Below are 21480 nucleotides of genomic sequence, written 5' to 3'. Positions count from 1 at the left end.
TTGTGTTGATGTGTGATTTATTTCATTAATATAGTGGAGATAGATAATGTTTTAGTATATACCTGACCACTGTCTGGGTCCTGCTGCTAAGACTGGAGACAGGTGAGGATAGTCACACACACAGACAGACAGTACACACACACACACAGACAGTACACACACACACACATACAGACAGTACACACACATATAGACAGTACACACACACATACAGACAGTACATACACAGACAGTACATACACAGACAGTACATACACAGACAGTACACACACAGACAATACACACACAGACAGTACACACACACACACAGACAGTACACACACACACACAGACAGTACACACACACACACAGACAGTACACACACACACACACAGACAGTACACACATACAGACAGTACACACATACAGACAGTACACACACAGCCAGTACACACACACACACACAGCCAGTACACACACACACACAGCCAGTACACACATACACACATACAGACAGTACACACACACATACAGACAGTACACACACACATACAGACAGTACACACACACACACACAGACAGTACACACACACACACACACACACAGACAGTACACACACACACACAGACAGTACACACACACATACAGACAGTACACACACACACACACAGACAGTACACACACACACACACAGACAGTACACACACACACATAAAGACAGTACACACACACACACACACAGACAGTACACACACACAGACAGTACACACACACACACACAGACAGTACACACACACAGACAGTACACACACACACACATACAGACAGTACACACACACACAGACAGTACACACACACACACACACAGACAGTACACACACACACACACACACACGGTACACACACACACACATACAGACGGTACACACACACACACACATACAGACAGTACACACACACAGACAGTACACACACACAGACAGTACACACACACAGACGGTACACACACATACACACATACAGACGGTACACACACATACAGACGGTACACACACACACACACACACACATACAGACAGTACACACACACGCAGACAGTACACACACACACACAGATACAGACTGTACACACACACACACACACACATACAGTGTACACACACACACACATACAGTGTACACACACACATACAGTGTACACACACACACACAGACAGTACACACACACACACATACAGACAGTACACACACACACACACACACACACATACAGACAGTACACACACACACACACATACAGACAGTACACACACACACACACATACAGACAGTACACACACACACACATACAGACAGTACACACACACATACACAGTACACACACACACACATACAGACAGTACACATACACACACACACACACACACATACAGACAGTACACACACACATACAGACAGTACACACACACACACATACAGACAGTACACACACACACACACATACACACACACACACATACAGACAGTACACACACACATACAGACAGTACACACACACACAGACAGACACATTATCAATGTTCAGAAGCAGCAGGTTCATAAAAGGATTCTGGTTTTATTACATATTTTATAATAATTGGGTCGGAGACCTGATTATCAGAACAGAGTTAGAGGGAAACAGACAGACAGACAGACGTATGATGTAGTAGCATGTTGTGTAGTAGTGTGTTGTGTAGTAGTGTGTTGTGTATCAGTTGATGTAGCAGTATGTTGTGTAGTAGTTTGTTGTGTGTTGTGTAGTAGTTTGTTGTGTATTAGTGTGTTGTGTATCAGTTGATGTTGCAGTATGTTGTGTAGTAGTGTGTTGTGTAGCAGAGGGCCCCTACAGACAGTCCCTGTAGTAGTGTGTTGTGTTGTTGCAGTATGTTGTGTAGTAGTGTGTTGTGTAGCAGAGGGCCCCTACAGACAGTCCCTGTAGTAGTGTGTTGTGTAGCAGAGGGCCCCTACAGACAGTCCCTGTAGTAGTGTGTTGTGTAGCAGAGGGCCCCTACAGACAGTCCCTGTAGTAGTGTGTTGTGTAGCAGAGGGCCCCTACAGACAGTCCCTGTAGTAGTGTGTTGTGTAGCAGAGGGCCCCTACAGACAGTCCCTGTAGTAGTGTGTTGTGTAGCAGAGGGCCCCTACAGACAGTCCCTGTAGTAGTGTGCTGTGTAGCAGAGGGCCCCTACAGACAGTCCCTGTAGTAGTGTGTTGTGTAGCAGAGGGCCCCTACAGACAGTCCCTGTAGTAGTGTGTTGTGTAGCAGAGGGCCCCCTACAGACAGTCCCTGTAGTAGTGTGTTGTGTAGCAGAGGGCCCCTACAGACAGTCCCTGTAGTAGTGTGTTGTGTAGCAGAGGGCCCCTACAGACAGTCCCTGTAGTAGTGTGTTGTGTAGCAGAGGGCCCCTACAGACAGTCCCTGTAGTAGTGTGTTGTGTAGACAGTCCCTGTAGTAGGCAGAGGGCCCTACAGACAGTCCCTGTAGTAGTGTGTTGTGTAGCAGAGGGCCCCTACAGACAGTCCCTGTTCTCTGTCCATCTGAACTAAAGTATATTTTATCATCAGCAGATTCATTCTCAGTACAGTAAATGGCCTTAACGTAACACAGGTACTCAACAGACAAAAGTTTATTTCCCTCAATCAACCAATCCGTACTGGCTTGACATCAGTTGTCGAGGACATAAATTATTCTATACAATACCAATATCTCCATTAAAACAATAGCTAATAAGTCCAATATTTAGGACATAAAGTACTCCTATGTAACACCATCTCCATGGAAACCAAATATATATTAGATGAACAACCGCATGTATATTAAACTCCATTTCCCATGATGCCCTGGGCTCTCTCTACTTCCTGTCCAGCTTGTTGGTGGCCACCATGGCTTTGACGTCAATGGGCCTGGCAGCAACAGCTGCTGCTGCCTTCTCCTCCTCCTCCTGCTGCCACTGCAGGATGGGGCTGACGCCTGGGTTACGATTCCTCACATTGGCCTCCAACTGGGCATCACTGGAGAGGAGGGAGAGGGAAGAGAGAGAGATGGGGCGGTGAGAGACAGAGGGGGAAGAGAGAGACGGGGAAGGTGACGGTGAGAGACAGAGAGGAGGAAGAGAGAGACTGAAGGCGACGGTGAGAGACAGAGAGGGGGAAGAGAGACGGAAGGGGAGGTGAGAGACAGAGAGGGGGAAGAGAGACGGAAGGTGACGGTGAGAGACAGAGAGGGGGAAGAGAGAGACGGAAGGTGACGGTGAGAGACAGAGAGGGGGAAGAGAGACGGAAGGTGACGGTGAGAGACAAAGGGGAAGGTGACGGTGAGAGACAAAGGTGACGGTGAGAGAGAGAGGGGGAAGGTGACGGTGAGAGACAAAGGGAGGTGAGAGACAGAAAGGGAGGTGAGAGACAGAAAGGGAGGTGAGAGACAGAAAGGGAGGTGAGAGACAGAAAGGGAGGTGAGAGAGACAGAAAGGGAGGTGAGAGAGACAGAAAGGGAGGTGAGAGAGACAGAAAGGGAGGTGAGAGAGACAGAAAGGGAGGTGAGAGAGACAGAAAGGGAGGTGAGAGAGACAGAAAGGGAGGTGAGAGAGACAGAAAGGGAGGTGAGAGTGACAGAAAGGGAGGTGAGAGTGACAGAAAGGGAGGTGAGAGTGACAGAAAGGGAGGTGAGAGTGACAGAAAGGGAGGTGAGAGAGACAGAAAGGGAGGTGAGAGTGACAGAAAGGGAGGTGAGTGACAGAAAGGGAGGTGAGTGACAGAAAGGGAGGTGAGAGTGACAGAAAGGGAGGTGAGAGTGACAGAAAGGGAGGTGAGAGACAGAAAGGGAAAGGGAGGTGAGAGACAGAGAGAGAAAGGGAGGTGTGAGAGACAATGGGAGGTGTGAGAGACAATGGGAGGTGAGAGAGAGAGAGAAGGGGGAGGTGAGAGAGAGAAAGGGAGGTGAGAGAGAGAAAGGGAGGTGAGAGAGAGAAAGGGAGGTGAGAGAGAGAGAGAAGGGGAAGAGCGAGACAGAAGGGGAAGGGGCGGTGAGAGACAGAGAGGGGGAAGAGAGAGACAAGGGGAAGGGGCGGTGAGAGAGACAGAAGGGGAAGGGGAGGTGAGAGAGACAGAAGGGGAAGGGGAGGTGAGAGAGACAGAGAGGGGGAAGAGAGAGACAAGGGGAAGGGGTGGTGAGAGAGAGGGGGAAGAGAGAGACAGAAGGGGAAAGGGCGGTGAGAGAGACAGAGGGGGAAGAGAGAGACAGAAGGGGAAGGGGCGGTGAGAGAGACAGAGAGGGGGAAGAGAGAGACAAGGGGAAGGGGCGGTGAGAGAGGGGGAAGAGAGAGACAGAACGGGAAGGGGCGGTGAGAGAGACAGAGAGGGGGAAGAGAGAGACAAGGGGAAGGGGCGGTGAGAGAGGGGGAAGAGAGACAGAAGGGGAAGGGGCGGAGAGAGAGACAGAGAGGGGGAAGAGAGAGACAAGGGGAAGGGGCGGTGAGAGAGGGGGAAGAGAGAGACAGAAGGGGAAGGGGCGGTGAGAGAGACAGAGAGGGGAGAGAGAGACAGAAGGGGAAGGGGCGGAGAGAGAGACAGAGAGGGGGAAGAGAGAGACAAGGGGAAGGGGCGGTGAGAGAGGGGGAAGAGAGAGACGGAAGGGGCGGTGAGAGAGACAGAGAGGGGGAAGAGAGAGACAAAAGGGGAAGGGGCGGTGAGAGAGACAGAGAGGGGGAAGAGAGAGACAAGGGGAAGGGGCGGTGAGAGAGGGGGAAGAGAGAGAGAAGGGAAGGGGCGGTGAGAGAGACAGAGGGGGAAGAGAGAGACAGAAGGGGAAGGGGCGGTGAGAGAGACAGAGAGGGGGAAGAGAGAGACAAAAGGGGAAGGGGCGGTGAGAGAGACAGAGAGGGGAAGAGAGAGACAAGGGGAAGGGGCGGTGAGAGAGGGGAAGAGAGAGACAAGGGGAAGGGGCGGTGAGAGAGGGGAAGAGAGAGACAGAAGGGGAAAGGGCGGTGAGAGAGACAGAGGGGGAAGAGAGAGACAGAAGGGGAAGGGGCGGTGAGAGAGACAGAGAGGGGAGAGAGACAGAAGGGGAAGGGGCGGAGAGAGAGGGGGAAGAGAGAGACAGAAGGGGAAGGGGCGGTGAGAGAGACAGAGAGGGAGAGAGAGACAGAAGGGAAGGGGCGGAGAGAGAGACAGAGAGGGAGAGAGAGACAGAAGGGGAAGGGGCGGAGAGAGAGACAGAGAGGGGGAAGAGAGAGACAAGGGGAAGGGGCGGTGAGAGAGGGGGAAGAGAGAGACAGAAGGGGAAGGGCGGTGAGAGAGACAGAGAGGGGAGAGACAGAAGGGGAAGGGGCGGAGAGAGAGACAGAGAGGGGGAAGAGAGAGACAAGGGGAAGGGGCGGTGAGAGAGGGGGAAGAGAGAGACAGAAGGGGAAGGGGCGGTGAGAGAGACAGAGAGGGGGAAGAGAGAGACAAAAGGGGAAGGGGCGGTGAGAGAGACAGAGAGGGGGAAGAGAGAGACAAGGGGAAGTTGCGGTGAGAGAGGGGGAAGAGAGAGACAGAAGGGGAAGGGGCGGTGAGAGAGACAGAGAGGGGGAAGAGAGAGACAAAAGGGGAAGGGGCGGTGAGAGAGACAGAGAGGGGGAAGAGAGAGACAAGGGGAAGGGGCGGTGAGAGAGGGGGAAGAGAGAGACAGAAGGGGAAAGGGCGGTGAGAGAGACAGAGAGGGGAAGAGAGAGACAAAAGGGAAGGGGCGGTGAGAGAGACAGAGAGGGGGAAGAGAGAGACAAGGGGAAGGGGCGGTGAGAGAGGGGGAAGAGAGAGACAGAAGGGGAAAGGGCGGTGAGAGAGACAGAGGGGGAAAAGAGAGACAGAAGGGGAAGGGGCGGTGAGAGAGACAGAGAGGGGAGAGAGAGACAGAAGGGGAAGGGGCGGAGAGAGAGACAGAGAGGGGGAAGAGAGAGACAAGGGGAAGGGGCGGTGAGAGAGGGGGAAGAGAGAGACAGAAGGGGAAGGGGCGGTGAGAGAGACAGAGAGGGGGAAGAGAGAGACAAGGGGAAGGGGCGGTGAGAGAGGGGAAGAGAGAGACAGAAGGGGAAGGGGCGGTGAGAGAGACAGAGGGGAGAGAGAGACAGAAGGGGAAGGGGCGGAGAGAGAGACAGAGAGGGGGAAGAGAGAGACAAGGGGAAGGGGCGGTGAGAGAGGGGGAAGAGAGAGACAGAAGGGGAAGGGGCGGTGAGAGAGACAGAGAGGGGGAAGAGAGAGACAAAAGGGGAAGGGGCGGTGAGAGAGGGGGAAGAGAGAGACAGAAGGGGAAGGGGCGGTGAGAGAGACAGAGAGGGGGAAGAGAGAGACAAAAGGGGAAGGGGCGGTGAGAGAGACAGAGAGGGGAGAGAGAGACAGAAGGGGAAGGGGAGGTGAGAGAGACAGAGAGGGGAGAGAGAGAGACAGAAGGGGAAGGGGGCGGTGAGAGAGACAGAGAGGGGAGAGAGAGACAGAAGGGGAAGGGGAGGTGAGAGAGACAGAGAGGGGAGAGAGAGACAGAAGGGGAAGGGGTGGTGAGAGAGACAGAGAGGGGAGAGAGAGACAGAAGGGGAAGGGGCGGTGAGAGAGACAGAGAGGGGAGAGAGAGACAGAAGGGGAAGGGCGGTGAGAGAGACAGAGAGGGGAGAGAGAGAGACAAGGGGAAGGGGCGGTGAGAGAGGGGGAAGAGAGAGACAGAAGGGGAAGGGGCGGTGAGAGAGACAGAGAGGGGAGAGAGAGACAGAAGGGGAAGGGGCGGTGAGAGAGACAGAGAGGGGAGAGAGAGACAGAAGGGGAAGGGGCGGTGAGAGAGGGGGAAGAGAGAGACAGAAGGGGAAAGGGCGGTGAGAGAGCGAGAGGAGAAAACAGGTGAGTGTAGATGGTCAGACTCATATTGCATCAAGACCACTGCTGTTGTTGAATTTCCATGATCCCCCCCCCCAAGACCAGCTGACTGTCTCTTGTAAAAGGAGAGCGATGCAACAACAACACATGACACCCGCTCTGTGAGCTGGAGATGGCTTGGTAGACAGGTGAATGTTTCAGTCCAATTAACAATGATATGGTGGAGGTGTAGAATATCCTGTAGAGTCTTACGTGAAGACGTGGGGCGCCGGGACCAGAGCCCTCTTCTGCATGTCTTTATGGACCGGAGACTTGAGGTACCGGTAGAAGGTGTCCTGGGACAGAGAGAGGAGGGGACAGAGAGAGAGGAGGGGACATTATAAAACATGTCTTTATGGACCAGTAGAATGTGTCCTGGGACAGAGAGAGAGGAGGGGACATTATAAAACATGTCTTTATGGACCAGAGACTTGAGGTACCGGTAGAAGTTATCCTGGGACAGAGACAGAGGAGGGGACAGAGACAGAGGAGGGGACAGAGACAGAGGAGGGGACAGAGACAGAGGAGGGGACAGAGACAGAGGAGGGGACCGAGAGAGAGGAGGGGACATTATAAAACCTTGAAGTTTTAATATATTTTATCTGCAGAACCTCTGCAAGGTATTTCCTTTGGAATCCAAATACTTCTTAGTTACGACCAACTTTTGAGTTGAGCCAATTCCTCATTCTGACGTTTGGACACAACCTCATATTATCCGGCTCTGTGTACTGTGTGTTTAGTTGTGTTACAGAGGTAGTTCATGACACAACTTCATATTATCCTGCTCTGTGTACTGTGTGTTTAGTTGTGTTACAGAGGTAGTTCAGTGAATAAGCCCCTCTGTCAGGAGGGACTAACTCTACACACACACACACACACCTTCTTCATGAGCAGGAAGATGTGTGTCTGGGCAGCGTCCAGCACGTAGCGGTGAGGAACAACCAGACCCTTCACTGTCAGCCCCATGGTACGACCATCGATGTTGATCCATCGAGGAGCTCCAGGCTTCAGAAAGGTGCTACGCACACACACACACACAGACACAGACACACACACACACGGAGGTTAAGGTTCTCTCGGTCTCACACACAGAGGTTAAGGTTCTCTCGGTCTCACACACAGAGGTTAAGGTTCTCTCTGTCTCACACACAGAGGTTAAGGTTCTCTCTGTCTCACACAGAGGTTAAGTTTCTCTCTGTCTCACACACAGAGGTTAAGGTTCTCTCGGTCTCACACACAGAGGTTAAGGTTCTCTCGGTCTCACACACAGAGGTTAAGGTTCTCTCTGTCTCACACACAGAGGTTAAGGTTCTCTCGGTCTCACACACAGAGGTTAAGGTTCTCTCTGTCTCACACACAGAGGTTAAGGTTCTCTCTCTCTCACACACAGAGGTTAAGGTTCTCTCGGTCTCACACACAGAGGTTAAGGTTCTCTCGGTCTCACACACAGAGGTTAAGGTTCTCTCGGTCTCACACACAGAGGTTAAGGTTCTCTCGGTCTCACACACAGAGGTTAAGGTTCTCTCTCTCTCACACACAGAGGTTAAGGTTCTCTCTCTCACACACAGAGGTTAAGGTTCTCTCGGTCTCACACACAGAGGTTAAGGTTCTCTCGGTCTCACACACAGAGGTTAAGGTTCTCTCTCGGTCTCACACACAGAGGTTAAGGTTCTCTCTCTCTCACACACGGAGGTTAAGGTTCTCTCTGTCTCACTCACAGAGGTTAAGGTTCTCTCTGTCTCACACACAGAGGTTAAGGTTCTCTCTGTCTCACACACAGAGGTTAAGGTTCTCTCTGTCTCACACACAGAGGTTAAGGTTCTCTCTGTCTCACACACAGAGGTTAAGGTTCTCTCTGTCTCACACACAGAGGTTAAGGTTCTCTCGGTCTCACACACAGAGGTTAAGGTTCTCTCTCGGTCTCACACACAGAGGTTAAGGTTCTCTCTCGGTCTCACACACGGAGGTTAAGGTTCTCTCTCTCTCACACACGGAGGTTAAGGTTCTCTCTGTCTCACACACACAGGTTAAGGTTCTCTCTGTCTCACACACAGAGGTTAAGGTTCTCTCTGTCTCACACACAGAGGTTAAGGTTCTCTCGGTCTCACACACAGAGGTTAAGGTTCTCTCGGTCTCACACACAGAGGTTAAGGTTCTCTCTGTCTCACACACACAGGTTAAGGTTCTCTCTGTCTCACACACACAGGTTAAGGTTCTCTCTGTCTCACACACAGAGGTTAAGGTTCTCTCTGTCTCACACACAGAGGTTAAGGTTCTCTCGGTCTCACACACAGAGGTTAAGGTTCTCTCGGTCTCACACACAGAGGTTAAGGTTCTCTCGGTCTCTCACTTTCTCCAGAGTAACTCACTTGAAGATGAACTGGGATTTCTCTGGTATGGCAGACGCTGCTCCCCACCTCATCTCCTCAGCTGCCTCGTAGAACGCCATGTTCTCCGCTGCACACACACACACACACACACTGCTAGGTTAGCTGAGCTGCATACCACAGCATGCAAGGTAAACCGTAGGGTGCACCCTAAATGAAATGGCTCCCTATTCCGTAGTGCACTACATAGGGTGCACCCTAAATTAAATGGCTCCCTATTCCCTAGTGCACTGCATAGGGTGCACCCTAAATGACATGGTTCCCTATTACCTAGTGCACTACATAGGGTGCACCCTTAATGAAATGGCTCCCTATTCCGTAGTGCACTACATAGGGTGCACCCTAAATGAAATGCCTCCCTATTCCCTAGTACACTACATAGGGTGCACCCTAAATGAAATGGCTCCCTATTCCCTAGTGCACTGCATAGGGTGCACCCTAAATGACATGGCTCCCTATTCCCTAGTGCACTACATAGGGTGCACCCTAAATGAAATGGCTCCCTATTCCCTAGTGCACTACATAGGGTGCACCCTAAATTAAATGGCTCCCTATTCCCTAGTGCACTACATAGGGTGCAACCTAAATGAAATGGCTCCCTATTCCCTAGTGCAATACATAGTGTGCATCCTAAATGAAATGGCTCCCTATTCCCTAGTGCTCTACATAGGGTGCACACTAAATGACATGGCTCCCTATTCCCTAGTGCACTACATAGGGTGCCATTTGGGATGAACTTTCCTCCCTTGTGTCCTCTGTTGGAGGAACTATTCATCTTTTCACCCAGTATGCTTCGAGGAGGCAAGAGAAGAGGACACAAGGAATCAATGAGAAACTCATTGAGATCGATGTGTGTTATTTCACATTTTAGTTAACCTTTAACCTTTAACTAGGCAAGTCAGTTGAGAAGAAATTCTTACTTTATAATGATGTCCTACCCCGGCCAAACCCTAACCCGGACGACCCTGGGCCAATGGTGTGCCGCACAACTCCCGGTCACGGCCGGTAGTGATACAGCCCAGGATTGGACCAGGGTCTGTAGCGCCGCCTTTCGCACTGAGATGCAGTGCCTTAGACCGCTGTGCCACTCGGGAACTATTTGACCTCTGACCTCATTAGGGCTTGTGTGTGTACTGACCACTGTGCTCCTTCTTGAGGAAGAGCTTGAAGTCGACTCTGCCTCGTGGGTCACTGATCAGCTCCCAGAAGCTCAAGACCCAACGCTCCACACTCAACTTAGTGGGGATGTCCACACTGATGAAGAGAGAGAGAGGGGGAGGGAGGAGAGAGAGGGGGAGAGAGGGTGGGGGAGAGAGCAAGGGAGGAAGAGAAAGAGGGGGAGAGAGAGGGAGAAGGGGGAGAGAGAGAGAGGGAAGAGAGAGAGAGGGGGAGGAGAGAGGGGGAGGAGAGAGGGGGAGAGAGGGAGAGGCGAGCGAGGGGGGGAGAGAGGGGGGGAGGGGAGGGCGAGAAGCGAGAGAGGGGGGGAGAGGGGGAGAGGCGAGAGAGAGAGGGGGAGAGGCGAGAAGGAGAGGGGGAGGAGAGAGATAGAGAGAGGGGAGGGAGAGGCGAGAGAGAGAGAGAGAGGGGAGGGAGAGGCGAGAGAGGGGAGGGAGAGGCGAGAGAGAGAGAGAGGGGGAGGGAGAGGCGAGAGAGAGGGGAGGGAGAGGCGAGAGAGAGAGAGAGAGAGAGAGAGAGAGGGGAGGGAGGCGAGAGAGAGAGAGAGAGGGAGGGAGAGGCGAGAGAGAGAGAGAGAGAGAGAGAGAGAGAGGGAGGGAGAGGCGAGAGAGAGAGAGAGAGGGAGAGGAGAGGCGAGAGAGAGAGAGAGGGAGGGAGAGGCGAGATAGAGAGAGAGAGGGAGGGGGAGGCGAGAGAGAGAGAGAGAGGGGGGGAGAGGCGAGAGAGAGAGAGAGAGGGGGAGGGAGAGAGATAGAGAGAGAGGGGGGAGAGAGATAGAGAGAGAGGGGAGGGAGAGGCGAGAGAGAGAGAGGGGAGGGAGAGAGAGAGAGAGAGAGGGGGGAGAGAGATAGAGAGAGAGAGGGAGAGGCGAGAGAGAGAGGGGGGAGAGAGATAGAGAGAGAGGGGAGGGAGAGGCGAGAGAGATTCTAATGAAATCATCATGATCTTCAATCAAGACTTTGATCAGTAGAATCATGTTTATTTCTACTGATCCGGAGCAAAACTGTGTTGCCAGAAATGACCTTCTTGAGTTGAGTTGCCAGAACTCATCACTGTCCGTTATCCAGGGGTTGCTGGGGACAGGGGTTGTCAGGAACGGGTCGTGATTGTGGTGGGTTGTCACGAACTTGACAAAGCTGAGGAGGACAGAGGAGACGTAAACGTTGTGAATCTTCAGCATACGCTGTCGTCCCAAAAATAATCATATATACAATAAATATAAATAACTTAATATCATATAAAATAACTTCTCTGGTTATACTGTAACGTTGTAACGTATTTTGGACGGGTCTTACATTTCTGAGCACAATATTAATGTTGCTGGTCTCAGTCAGTCAGTTATTCATTCAGCCAATCAATTCATCAAATGACCAAACACAACCTATCAATCAATCAATGAATGAGTGAAGTGTATTGAGAAGGACTTACGCCGTGAGGGACACAGACGATTTGACAGCTGACCTCATTAGGGCTTGTGTAAGGAAAATGTTCTGGGGAGCAGGAGAGAGGAGAGGATAGAGGGGGGTAAATAAGGAGGAGGAGGAGAGGAGAGGATGGGGGTAAATAAGGAGGAGGAGAGGAGAGGATAGAGGGGGATAAATAAGGAGGAGGAGAGAGGAGAGGATAGAGGGGGATAAATAAGGAGGAGGAGGAGAGGATAGGGGGGATAAATAAGGAGGAGGGGGAGAGGATAGAGGGGGATAAATAAGGAGGAGGAGGAGGAGTGGATAGAGGGGGATAAATAAGGAGGAGGAGGAGGAGAGGATAGAGGGGGATAAATAAGGAGGAGGAGGAGGAGAGGATAGAGGGGGATAAATAAGGAGGAGGAGGAGAGGAGAGGATAGAGGGGGATACATAAGGAGGAGGAGGAGAGGGAGAGGATAGAGGGGGATAAAAAAGGAGGAGGAGAGAGGAGAGGATAGAGGGGGATAAATAAGGAGGAGGAGAGGGTAGAGGTGGATAAATAAGGAGGAGGAGAGAGGAGAGGATAGAGGGGATAAATAAGGAGGAGGAGGAGGAGAGGATAGAGGGGGATAAATAAGGAGGAGGAGGAGGAGGGAGAGGATAGAGGGGGATAAATAAGGAGGAGGAGGAGAGGAGGGATAGAGGGGGATAAATAAGGAGGAGGAGAGAGGAGAGGATAGAGGGGGATAAATAAGGAGGAGGAGAGAGGAGAGGATAGAGGGGGATAAATAAGGAGGAGGAGAGAGGAGAGGATAGAGGGGGATAAATAAGGAGGAGGAGAGAGAGGAGAGGATAGAGGGGGATAAATAAGGAGGAGGAGAGAGGAGAGGATAGAGGGGGATAAATAAGGAGGAGGAGAGAGGAGAGGATAGAGGGGGATAAATAAGGAGGAGGAGAGGATAGAGGGGGATAAATAAGGAGGAGGAGGAGAGGATAGAGGGGGTAAATAAGGAGGAGGAGAGAGGAGAGGATAGAGGGGGATAAATAAGGAGGAGGAGAGAGGAGAGGGTAGAGGTGGATAAATAAGGAGGAGGAGAGAGGAGAGGATAGAGGGGGATAAATAAGGAGGAGGAGGAGAGGATAGAGGGGGATAAATAAGGAGGAGGAGGGAGGAGGGATAGAGGGGGATAAATAAGGAGGAGGAGAGAGGAGAGGATAGAGGGGGATAAATAAGGAGGAGAGGGGTAGAGGGGGATAAATCAGGAGGAGGAGGAGAGGAGAGGATAGAGGGGGATAAATAAGGAGGAGGAGGAGGAGAGGATAGAGGGGGATAAATAAGGAGGAGAGGGTAGAGGGGGATAAATAAGGAGGAGGAGGAGAGGAGAGGATAGAGGGGGATAAATAAGGAGGAGGAGGAGGAGAGGATAGAAGGGGATAAATAAGGAGGAGGATTAGAGGATAGAGGGGGATAAATAAGGAGGAGAGAAAAGAGATGAGGAGAAGGAAAGAGGAAAGAAGAGAGGAAGGAGAGAAGAGAGGAGAGGAGAAGAGAGGAGATATATGATATGTCTATAATTTCTGTACTTCATCTATTTTCTACACCAACACATAAACTTGAGTGCCCTGGTTATTCAGGTGTTCCAGTGCAGAAGTATGTCTGATGTCTTACGGTTCTCCTGACCACGTCGAAGGTCAGCACCTGAAAGCCCACGAGAGAAGAACAGCTTGTTATCACAGTCACAACTAACGCGCTCTCACACACACAATCCCTCTCGAAAGCATGCTACAGCAGTCACAGGCTACAGCAGTCACAGGCTACAGCAGTCACAGACTACAGCACAGTCACAGGCTACAGCAGTCACAGACTACAGCAGTCACAGGCTACAGCACAGTCACAGGCTACAGCAGTCACAGACTACAGCAGTCACAGGCTACAGCACAGTCACAGGCTACAACACAGTCACAGGCTACAGCACAGTCACAGGCTACACCACAGTCACAGACTACAGCAGTCACAGGCTACAGCAGTCACAGGCTACAGCACAGTCACAGGCTACAGCAGTCACAGGCTACAGCAGTCACAGGCTACAGCACAGTCACAGGCTACAGCACAGTCACAGGCTACAGCACAGTCACAGGCTACAGCAGTCACAGACTACAGCAGTCACAGGCTACAGCACAGTCACAGGCTACAGCAGTCACAGACTACAGCAGTCACAGGCTACAGCACAGTCACAGGCTACAACACAGTCACAGGCTACAGCACAGTCACAGGCTACACCACAGTCACAGACTACAGCAGTCACAGGCTACAGCAGTCACAGGCTACAGCAGTCACAGGCTACAGCAGTCACAGGCTACAGCACAGTCACAGGCTACAGCAGTCACAGACTACAGCAGTCACAGGCTACAGCACAGTCACAGGCTACAGCACAGTCACAGGCTACAGCACAGACTACAGCACAGTCACAGGCTACAGCACAGTCACAGGCTACAGCACAGTCACAGGCTACAGCACAGTCACAGGCTACAACACAGTCACAGACTACAGCACCGTCACAGACTACAGCAGTCACAGACTACAGCACAGTCACAGGCTACAACACAGTCACAGGCTACAGCACAGTCACAGGCTACAGCACAGTCACAGGCTACAGCACAGACTACAGCACAGTCACAGGCTACAGCACAGTCACAGGCTACAACACAGTCACAGACTACAGCACAGTCACAGGCTACAGCACAGTCACAGGCTACAGCACAGTCACAGGCTACAGCACAGTCACAGGCTACAGCACAGTCACAGGCTACAGCACAGTCACAGGCTACAACACAGTCACAGGCTACAGCACAGTCACAGACTACAGCACAGTCACAGGCTACAGCACAGTCACAGACTACAGCAGTCACAGACTACAGCACAGTCACAGGCTACAACACAGTCACAGGCTACAACACAGTCACAGGCTACAACACAGTCACAGACTACAGCAGTCACAGGCTACAGCACAGTCACAGGCTACAACACAGTCACAGACTACAGCACAGTCACAGGCTACAACACAGTCACAGACTACAGCACCGTCACAGACTACAGCAGTCACAGACTACAGCACAGTCACAGGCTACAACACAGTCACAGGCTACAGCACAGTCACAGGCTACAGCACAGACTACAGCACAGTCACAGGCTACAACACAGTCACAGACTACAGCACAGTCACAGACTACAGCACAGTCACAGACTACAACACAGTCACAGACTATAACACAGTCACAGGCTACAGCACAGTCACAGACTACAGCACAGTCACAGACTACAGCACAGTCACAGACTACAGCACAGTCACAGGCTACAACACAGTCACAGACTACAGCACAGTCACAGACTACAGCACAGTCACAGACTACAGCACAGTCACAGACTACAGCACAGTCACAGGCTACAACACAGTCACAGACTATAACACAGTCACAGGCTACAACACAGTCACAGACTATAACACAGTCACAGACTACAGCACAGTCACAGGCTACAGCACAGTCACAGACTACAGCACAGTCACAGACTACAGCACAGTCACAGGCTACAGCAGTCACAGGCTACAGCACAGTCACAGACTACAGCACAGACTACAGCACAGTCACAGACTACAGCACAGACTACAGCACAGTCACAGGCTACAACACAGTCACAGACTACAGCACAGTCACAGGCTACAACACAGTCACAGGCTACAACACAGTCACAGGCTACAGCACAGTCACAGGCTACAGCACAGTCACAGGCTACAACACAGTCACAGGCTACAACACAGTCACAGGCTACAGCACAGTCACAGGCTACAGCACAGTCACAGGCTACAACACAGTCACAGGCTACAACAGTCACAGACTACAGCACAGACTACAACACAGTCACAGGCTACAGCACAGACTACAGCACAGTCACAGGCTACAGCACAGTCACAGACTACAACACAGTCACAGACTACAACACAGTCACAGACTACAGCACAGTCACAGACTACAGCAGTCACAGACTACAGCACAGTCACAGACTACAACCCAGGCTACAGCACAGTCACAGGCTACAGCACAGTCACAGGCTACAGCACAGTCACAGGCTACAGCACAGTCACAGACTACAGCACAGACACAGACTACAGCACAGTCACAGGCTACAGCACAGTCACAGGCTACAGCACAGTCACAGGCTACAGCACAGTCACAGGCTACAGCACAGTCACAGACTACAACACAGTCACAGACTACAGCACAGTCACAGACTACAACACAGTCACAGACTACAGCACAGGCTACAGCACAGTCACAGGCTACAACACAGTCACAGGCTACAACAGTCACAGGCTACAGCACAGTCACAGGCTACAGCACAGTCACAGGCTACAGCACAGTCACAGGCTACAGCACAGTCACAGACTACAGCACAGTCACAGACTACAGCACAGTCACAGGCTACAGCAGTCACAGGCTACAGCACAGTCACAGGCTACAACACAGTCACAGGCTACAGCACAGTCACAGACTACAGCACAGTCACAGGCTACAGCACAGTCACAGGCTACACCAGTCACAGGCTACAGCACAGTCACAGGCTACAGCACAGTCACAGACTACAGCACAGTCACAGGCTACAACACAGTCACAGACTACAGCACAGTCACAGGCTACAGCAGTCACAGGCTACAGCACAGTCACAGGCTACAACACAGTCACAGGCTACAGCACAGTCACAGGCTACAGCACAGTCACAGGCTACACCAGTCACAGGCTACAGCACAGTCACAGGCTACAGCACAGTCACAGACTACAGCACAGTCACAGGCTACAGCAGTCACAGGCTACAGCACAGTCACAGGCTACAACACAGTCACAGGCTACAGCACAGTCACAGGCTACAGCACAGTCACAGGCTACACCAGTCACAGGCTACAGCAGTCACAGGCTACAGCACAGTCACAGGCTACAGCAGTCACAGGCTACAGCACAGTCACAGACTACAACACAGTCACAGGCTACAGCACAGTCACAGACTACTGCAGTCACAGGCTACAGCACAGTCACAGGCTACAGCACAGTCACAGGCTACACCAGTCACAGGCTACAGCACAGTCACAGGCTACAGCACAGTCACAGACTACAACACAGTCACAGGCTACAGCACAGTCACAGGCTACAGCAGTCACAGGCTACAGCAGTCACAGGCTACAGCACAGGCTACAGCACAGTCACAGGCTACAGCAGTCACAGGCTACAGCAGTCACAGGCTACAGCACAGTCACAGGCTACAACACAGTCACAGGCTACAACACAGTCACAGGCTACAGCAGTCACAGGCTACAGCACAGTCACAGGCTACAGCACAGGCTACAGCACAGGCTACAACACAGTCACAGGCTACAACACAGTCACAGGCTACAGCACAAGAAGATAAATCTGCATGGTAACAGACATATTTAGGCAGAAAGTGTGTGTGTGTGTGTGTGTGTGTGTGTGTGTGTGTGTGTGTGTGTGTGTGTGTAAACAATCCTCTCGACAACAGGTGAAGGATGTGATGGAATAGAATCTGAAGGAAGAGACGACAAAACAAACTGTCAAATGAAGAGCAGAGAAAGAGAGAGAAAATACAAACCCCTCCAACCCAAAAAGGCCTGTGGTGTTGAAATCTTTGACTATGTACAGACTCAGTGAGCATAGCCTTGCTATTGAGAAAGGCCGCCGTAGGCAGACATGGCTCTCAAGAGAAGACAGGCTATGTGCTCACTGCCCACAAAATGAGGTGGAAACTGAGCTGCACTTCCTAACCTCCTGCCCAATGTATGACCATATTAGAGAGACATATTTCCCTCAGATTACACAGATCCACAAAGAATTCGAAAACAAATCCAATGTTGATAAACTCCCATATCTACTGGGTGAAATACCACAGTGTGCCATCGGAGCAGCAAGATTTGTGACCTGTTGCCACGAGAAAAGGGCAACCAGTGAAGAACAAACACCATTGTAAATACAACCCATATTTATGCTTATTTATTTTCCCTTTTGTACTTTAACAATTTGCACATAATATGACATTTGTAATGTCTTTATTCTTTTGGAACTTTTGTGAGTGTAATGTTTACTGTTCATTTTTATTGTTTAATTCACTTTTGTTTATCATCTACTTCACTTTCTTTGGCAATGTTAACACACGTTTCCCATGCCAATAAAGCCCTGTAATTGAATTGAGAGAGAGGTAGAAAAGAGAAGTAGAGAGAGAGAGAGTTGTACTCAAGGAGCCTCCCTGCTAATCTTCTGTAATGTTCTTAGAGCTCTGAGAAGCAGGTGGTTTTCTCTCTCTTTCTCCTCTCTCAACTTTCCCTTCACTCCCTCTCTCTGTTTCCTCTCTCTCTCCTCTCTCAACTTTCCCTTCACTCTCTCTCTCTCTCTCTCTGTCTCCTCTCTCAACTTTCCCTTCACTCTCTCTCTCTCTGTCTCCTCTCTCTCAACTTTCCCTTCACTCTCTCTCTCTCTCTCTGTCTCCTCTCTCTCAACTTTCCCTTCACTCTCTCTCTCTCTCTCTCTCAACTTTCCCTTCACTCTCTCTCTCTGTTTCCTCTCTCTCTCAACTTTCCCTTCACTCTCTCTCTCTCTCTCTCTCTCTCCTTTCTCCTCTCTCTCAACTTTCCCTTCACTCTCTCTCTCTCTCTCTCTCTCTCTCTCTCTCTCTCTCTCTCTCTCTCTCTCTCTCTCTCTCTATTCACTCTCCCACATCTCTTCATCTCAGACTGGTGGGGTTAAGAGTGTTGGGGCCAGTAACAGAAAGGTTGCTGGTTCAAATCCCGAGTCAACTAGGTGAAAAATCTGCCCTTGAGCAAGGCACTTAACCCTAATCGCGCCTGTAAGTCTCTCTGGATAAGAGCATCTGGTAAATTACAAAAATGTCAAATTGAAAAATGACAAGGGAAAGAATTTCAGCACATTACATCTAACCTCTGTAACACAGAAGTAGAATCTTGTGTAATTTGGTCAGCAGTGTGAACGTCTGTGATCATAGTATTAGAAACTGATGTATCCGCAACCCCCCCACCCCCGATCTGCATGGGCACAACCCCCCTCGATCTGCATGGGCACAAACCCCCCGATCTGCATGGGCACACCCCCGATCTGCATGGGCACACCCCCCCATCTGCATGGGCACAACCCCCCTCGATCTGCATGGGCACAAACCCCCCGATCTGCATGGGCACACCCCCCTCGATCCGCATGGGCACAACCCCCCTCGATCTGCATGGGCACGCACCCCCGATCTGCATGGGCACACCCTCCCCCGATCTGCATGGGCACACACCCCCCGATCTGCATGGGCACAACACCCCCCCCCCGATCTGCATGGGCACAACACCCCCCGATCTGCATGGGCACACCTCCCCCCGATCTGCATGGGCACAACACCCCCCCCCCGATCTGCATGGGCACAACACCCCCGATCTGCATGGGCACGCACCCCCCCCCCCCGATCTGCATGGGCACACCTCCCCCCCCCCCCCCGATCTGCATGGGCACACACACCCCCCGATCTGCATGGGCACATGTTCGAAGGTCTCGAGGCGAAGCAAATGAAGCAGTGCTTTCACCCAATCCTGATACATCCAAATAACCAGTGACAAACCCAGACAACTGAATGAATATGGCTCGTTATCACGTATCCTAGTCAGTCCTGGCAGGATCTGCCTATTGGAGATCTACATGATGACACCTCCGACCACCTCTCCACGTAGCTCCACCCCCTTTAGAACGTCAAACTCTTTTATTTCAACCTCAAACCAGGAAGTCCAGAATAAAAGGATGCTTCCCAAACGACAACACATTGTACACTGAGTGGAGAAACATTAGAAACACCTGTCTGTCCACGAGCAAATCAAGACAAAGCTTTTTTTTCTCCACCTGACCATAGATAATGATAGAGAAAGCACTGAGTATGCAAATCATTTAAGAACACCTGCTCTGTCCAGGACATAGACTGACCAGGTGAATCCAGGTGAAAGATATGATCCCTTATTGATGTCACTTGTTAAATCCACTTCAATCAGTGTAGATGAAGGGGAGGAGACCTGGTTAAAGGAGGATGTTTAAGCCTTGAGACAACTGAGACACGGATTGTGTATGTGTTGCCATTCAGAGGGTGAATGGGCAAGACAAAATATTTAAGTGACTTTGAACGGGGTGTGGTAGTAGGTGCCAGGAGCACCGGTTTGTGTCAAGAACTGAAAAGCTGCTGGGTTTTTCACACTTAACAGTTCCTGTGTGTATCAAGAATTGTCCTCCACCCAAAGGACATCCAGCCAACTGGACCCAACTGTGGGAGACATTGGAGTCAACATGGGCCAGCATCCTTGTGGAACGCTTTCAACACCTTGTAGAGTCAACATGGGCCAGCATCCCTGTGGAACGCTTTCAACACCTTGTAGAGTCAACATGGGCCAGCATCCCTGTGGAACGCTTTCAACACCTTGTAGAGTCAACATGGGCCAGCATCCCTGTGGAACGCTTTCAACACCTTGTAGAGTCAACATGGGCCAGCATCCCTGTGGAATGCTTTCCACACCTTGTAGAGTCAACATGGGCCAGCATCCCTGTGGAACGCTTTCAACACCTTGTAGAGTAAACATGGGCCAGCATCCCTGTGGAACACTTTCAACACCTTGTAGAGTCAACATGGGCCAGCATCCCTGTGGAACACTTTCAACACCTTGTAGAGTCAACATGGGCCAGCATCCCTGTGGAATGCTTTCCACACCTTGTAGAGTCAACATGGACCAGCATCCCTGTGGAACCCTTTCAACACCTTGTAGAGTCAACATGGGCCAGCATCCCTGTGGAACGCTTTCAACACCTTGTAGAGTCAACATGGGCCAGCATCCCTGTGGAACACTTTCAACACCTTGTAGAGTCCATGCCCTGACGAATTGAAGCTGTTCTGAGAGCAAAGGAAGGGGGGCAACTCAATATCAGGAAGGTGTCCTCTATGTTTCGTACACTCAGTGTATAATGTACAGGGTGCATTTGGGAGCCACTCTGTTTTCCAAGGGAAATGTCTCAGAGAGCACAGTACTCACCTGTTACCTCCTCTGCATTGGGGTCAATGAGACGGTCCAGACCGTAGTCCATGGCACTGTGTGTCCGACGCTGTGGACACAACAAGCACCTGTTTAGTCAGTCTGATGTGCTGTAACTCAACATATTATCTCCAGAGTCTGGAGCACAGACCCCTGGGTAAGGAACTGGAGCACAGACCCCTGGGTAAGGAACTGGAGCACAGACCCCTGGGTAAGGAACTGAGGCACAGACCCCTGGGTAAGGAACTGGAGCACAGACCCCTGGGTAAGGAACTGGAGCACAGACCCCTGGGTAAGGAACTGGAGCACAGACCCCTGGGTAAGGAACTGGAGGACAGACCCCTGGGTAAGGAACTGGAGGACAGACCCCTGGGTAAGGAACTGGAGGACAGACCCCTGGGTAAGGAACTGAGGCAAAGACCCCTGGGTAAGGAACTGGAGCACAGACCCCTGGGTAAGGAACTGGAGCACAGACCCCTGGGTAAGGAACTGG

At 51.4% G+C, this 21480-nt stretch overlaps 1 protein-coding gene across 1 annotated transcript in view; it reads right to left on the bottom strand.

Moving 5' to 3' along the window:
* Nucleotides 1-2628: 2628 nt before the first annotated feature.
* LOC135529346 (regulator of G-protein signaling 9-like) overlaps nucleotides 2629-21480 on the bottom strand; it is a 44698-nt gene continuing 25846 nt past the window's right edge. The window contains exons 9-17 of the mRNA XM_064958129.1: nucleotides 20995-21057; nucleotides 13535-13564; nucleotides 11890-11951; nucleotides 11484-11597; nucleotides 10424-10539; nucleotides 9268-9355; nucleotides 7778-7916; nucleotides 7112-7194; nucleotides 2629-3031 (exon numbers count right to left, since the gene is read on the bottom strand). Coding sequence (XP_064814201.1) covers nucleotides 2872-3031; nucleotides 7112-7194; nucleotides 7778-7916; nucleotides 9268-9355; nucleotides 10424-10539; nucleotides 11484-11597; nucleotides 11890-11951; nucleotides 13535-13564; nucleotides 20995-21057 — 855 coding nt within the window. The 3' untranslated portion in view covers nucleotides 2629-2871. The remainder of the gene's footprint in view (nucleotides 3032-7111; nucleotides 7195-7777; nucleotides 7917-9267; nucleotides 9356-10423; nucleotides 10540-11483; nucleotides 11598-11889; nucleotides 11952-13534; nucleotides 13565-20994; nucleotides 21058-21480) is intronic.

Source organism: Oncorhynchus masou, unplaced genomic scaffold (assembly GCF_036934945.1).
Source record: "Oncorhynchus masou masou isolate Uvic2021 unplaced genomic scaffold, UVic_Omas_1.1 unplaced_scaffold_1140, whole genome shotgun sequence".
Lineage (NCBI taxonomy): Eukaryota > Metazoa > Chordata > Actinopteri > Salmoniformes > Salmonidae > Oncorhynchus > Oncorhynchus masou.
Note: the sequence above shows the minus strand (reverse complement) of the source record. Positions and strands in the feature narration are given on the sequence as shown.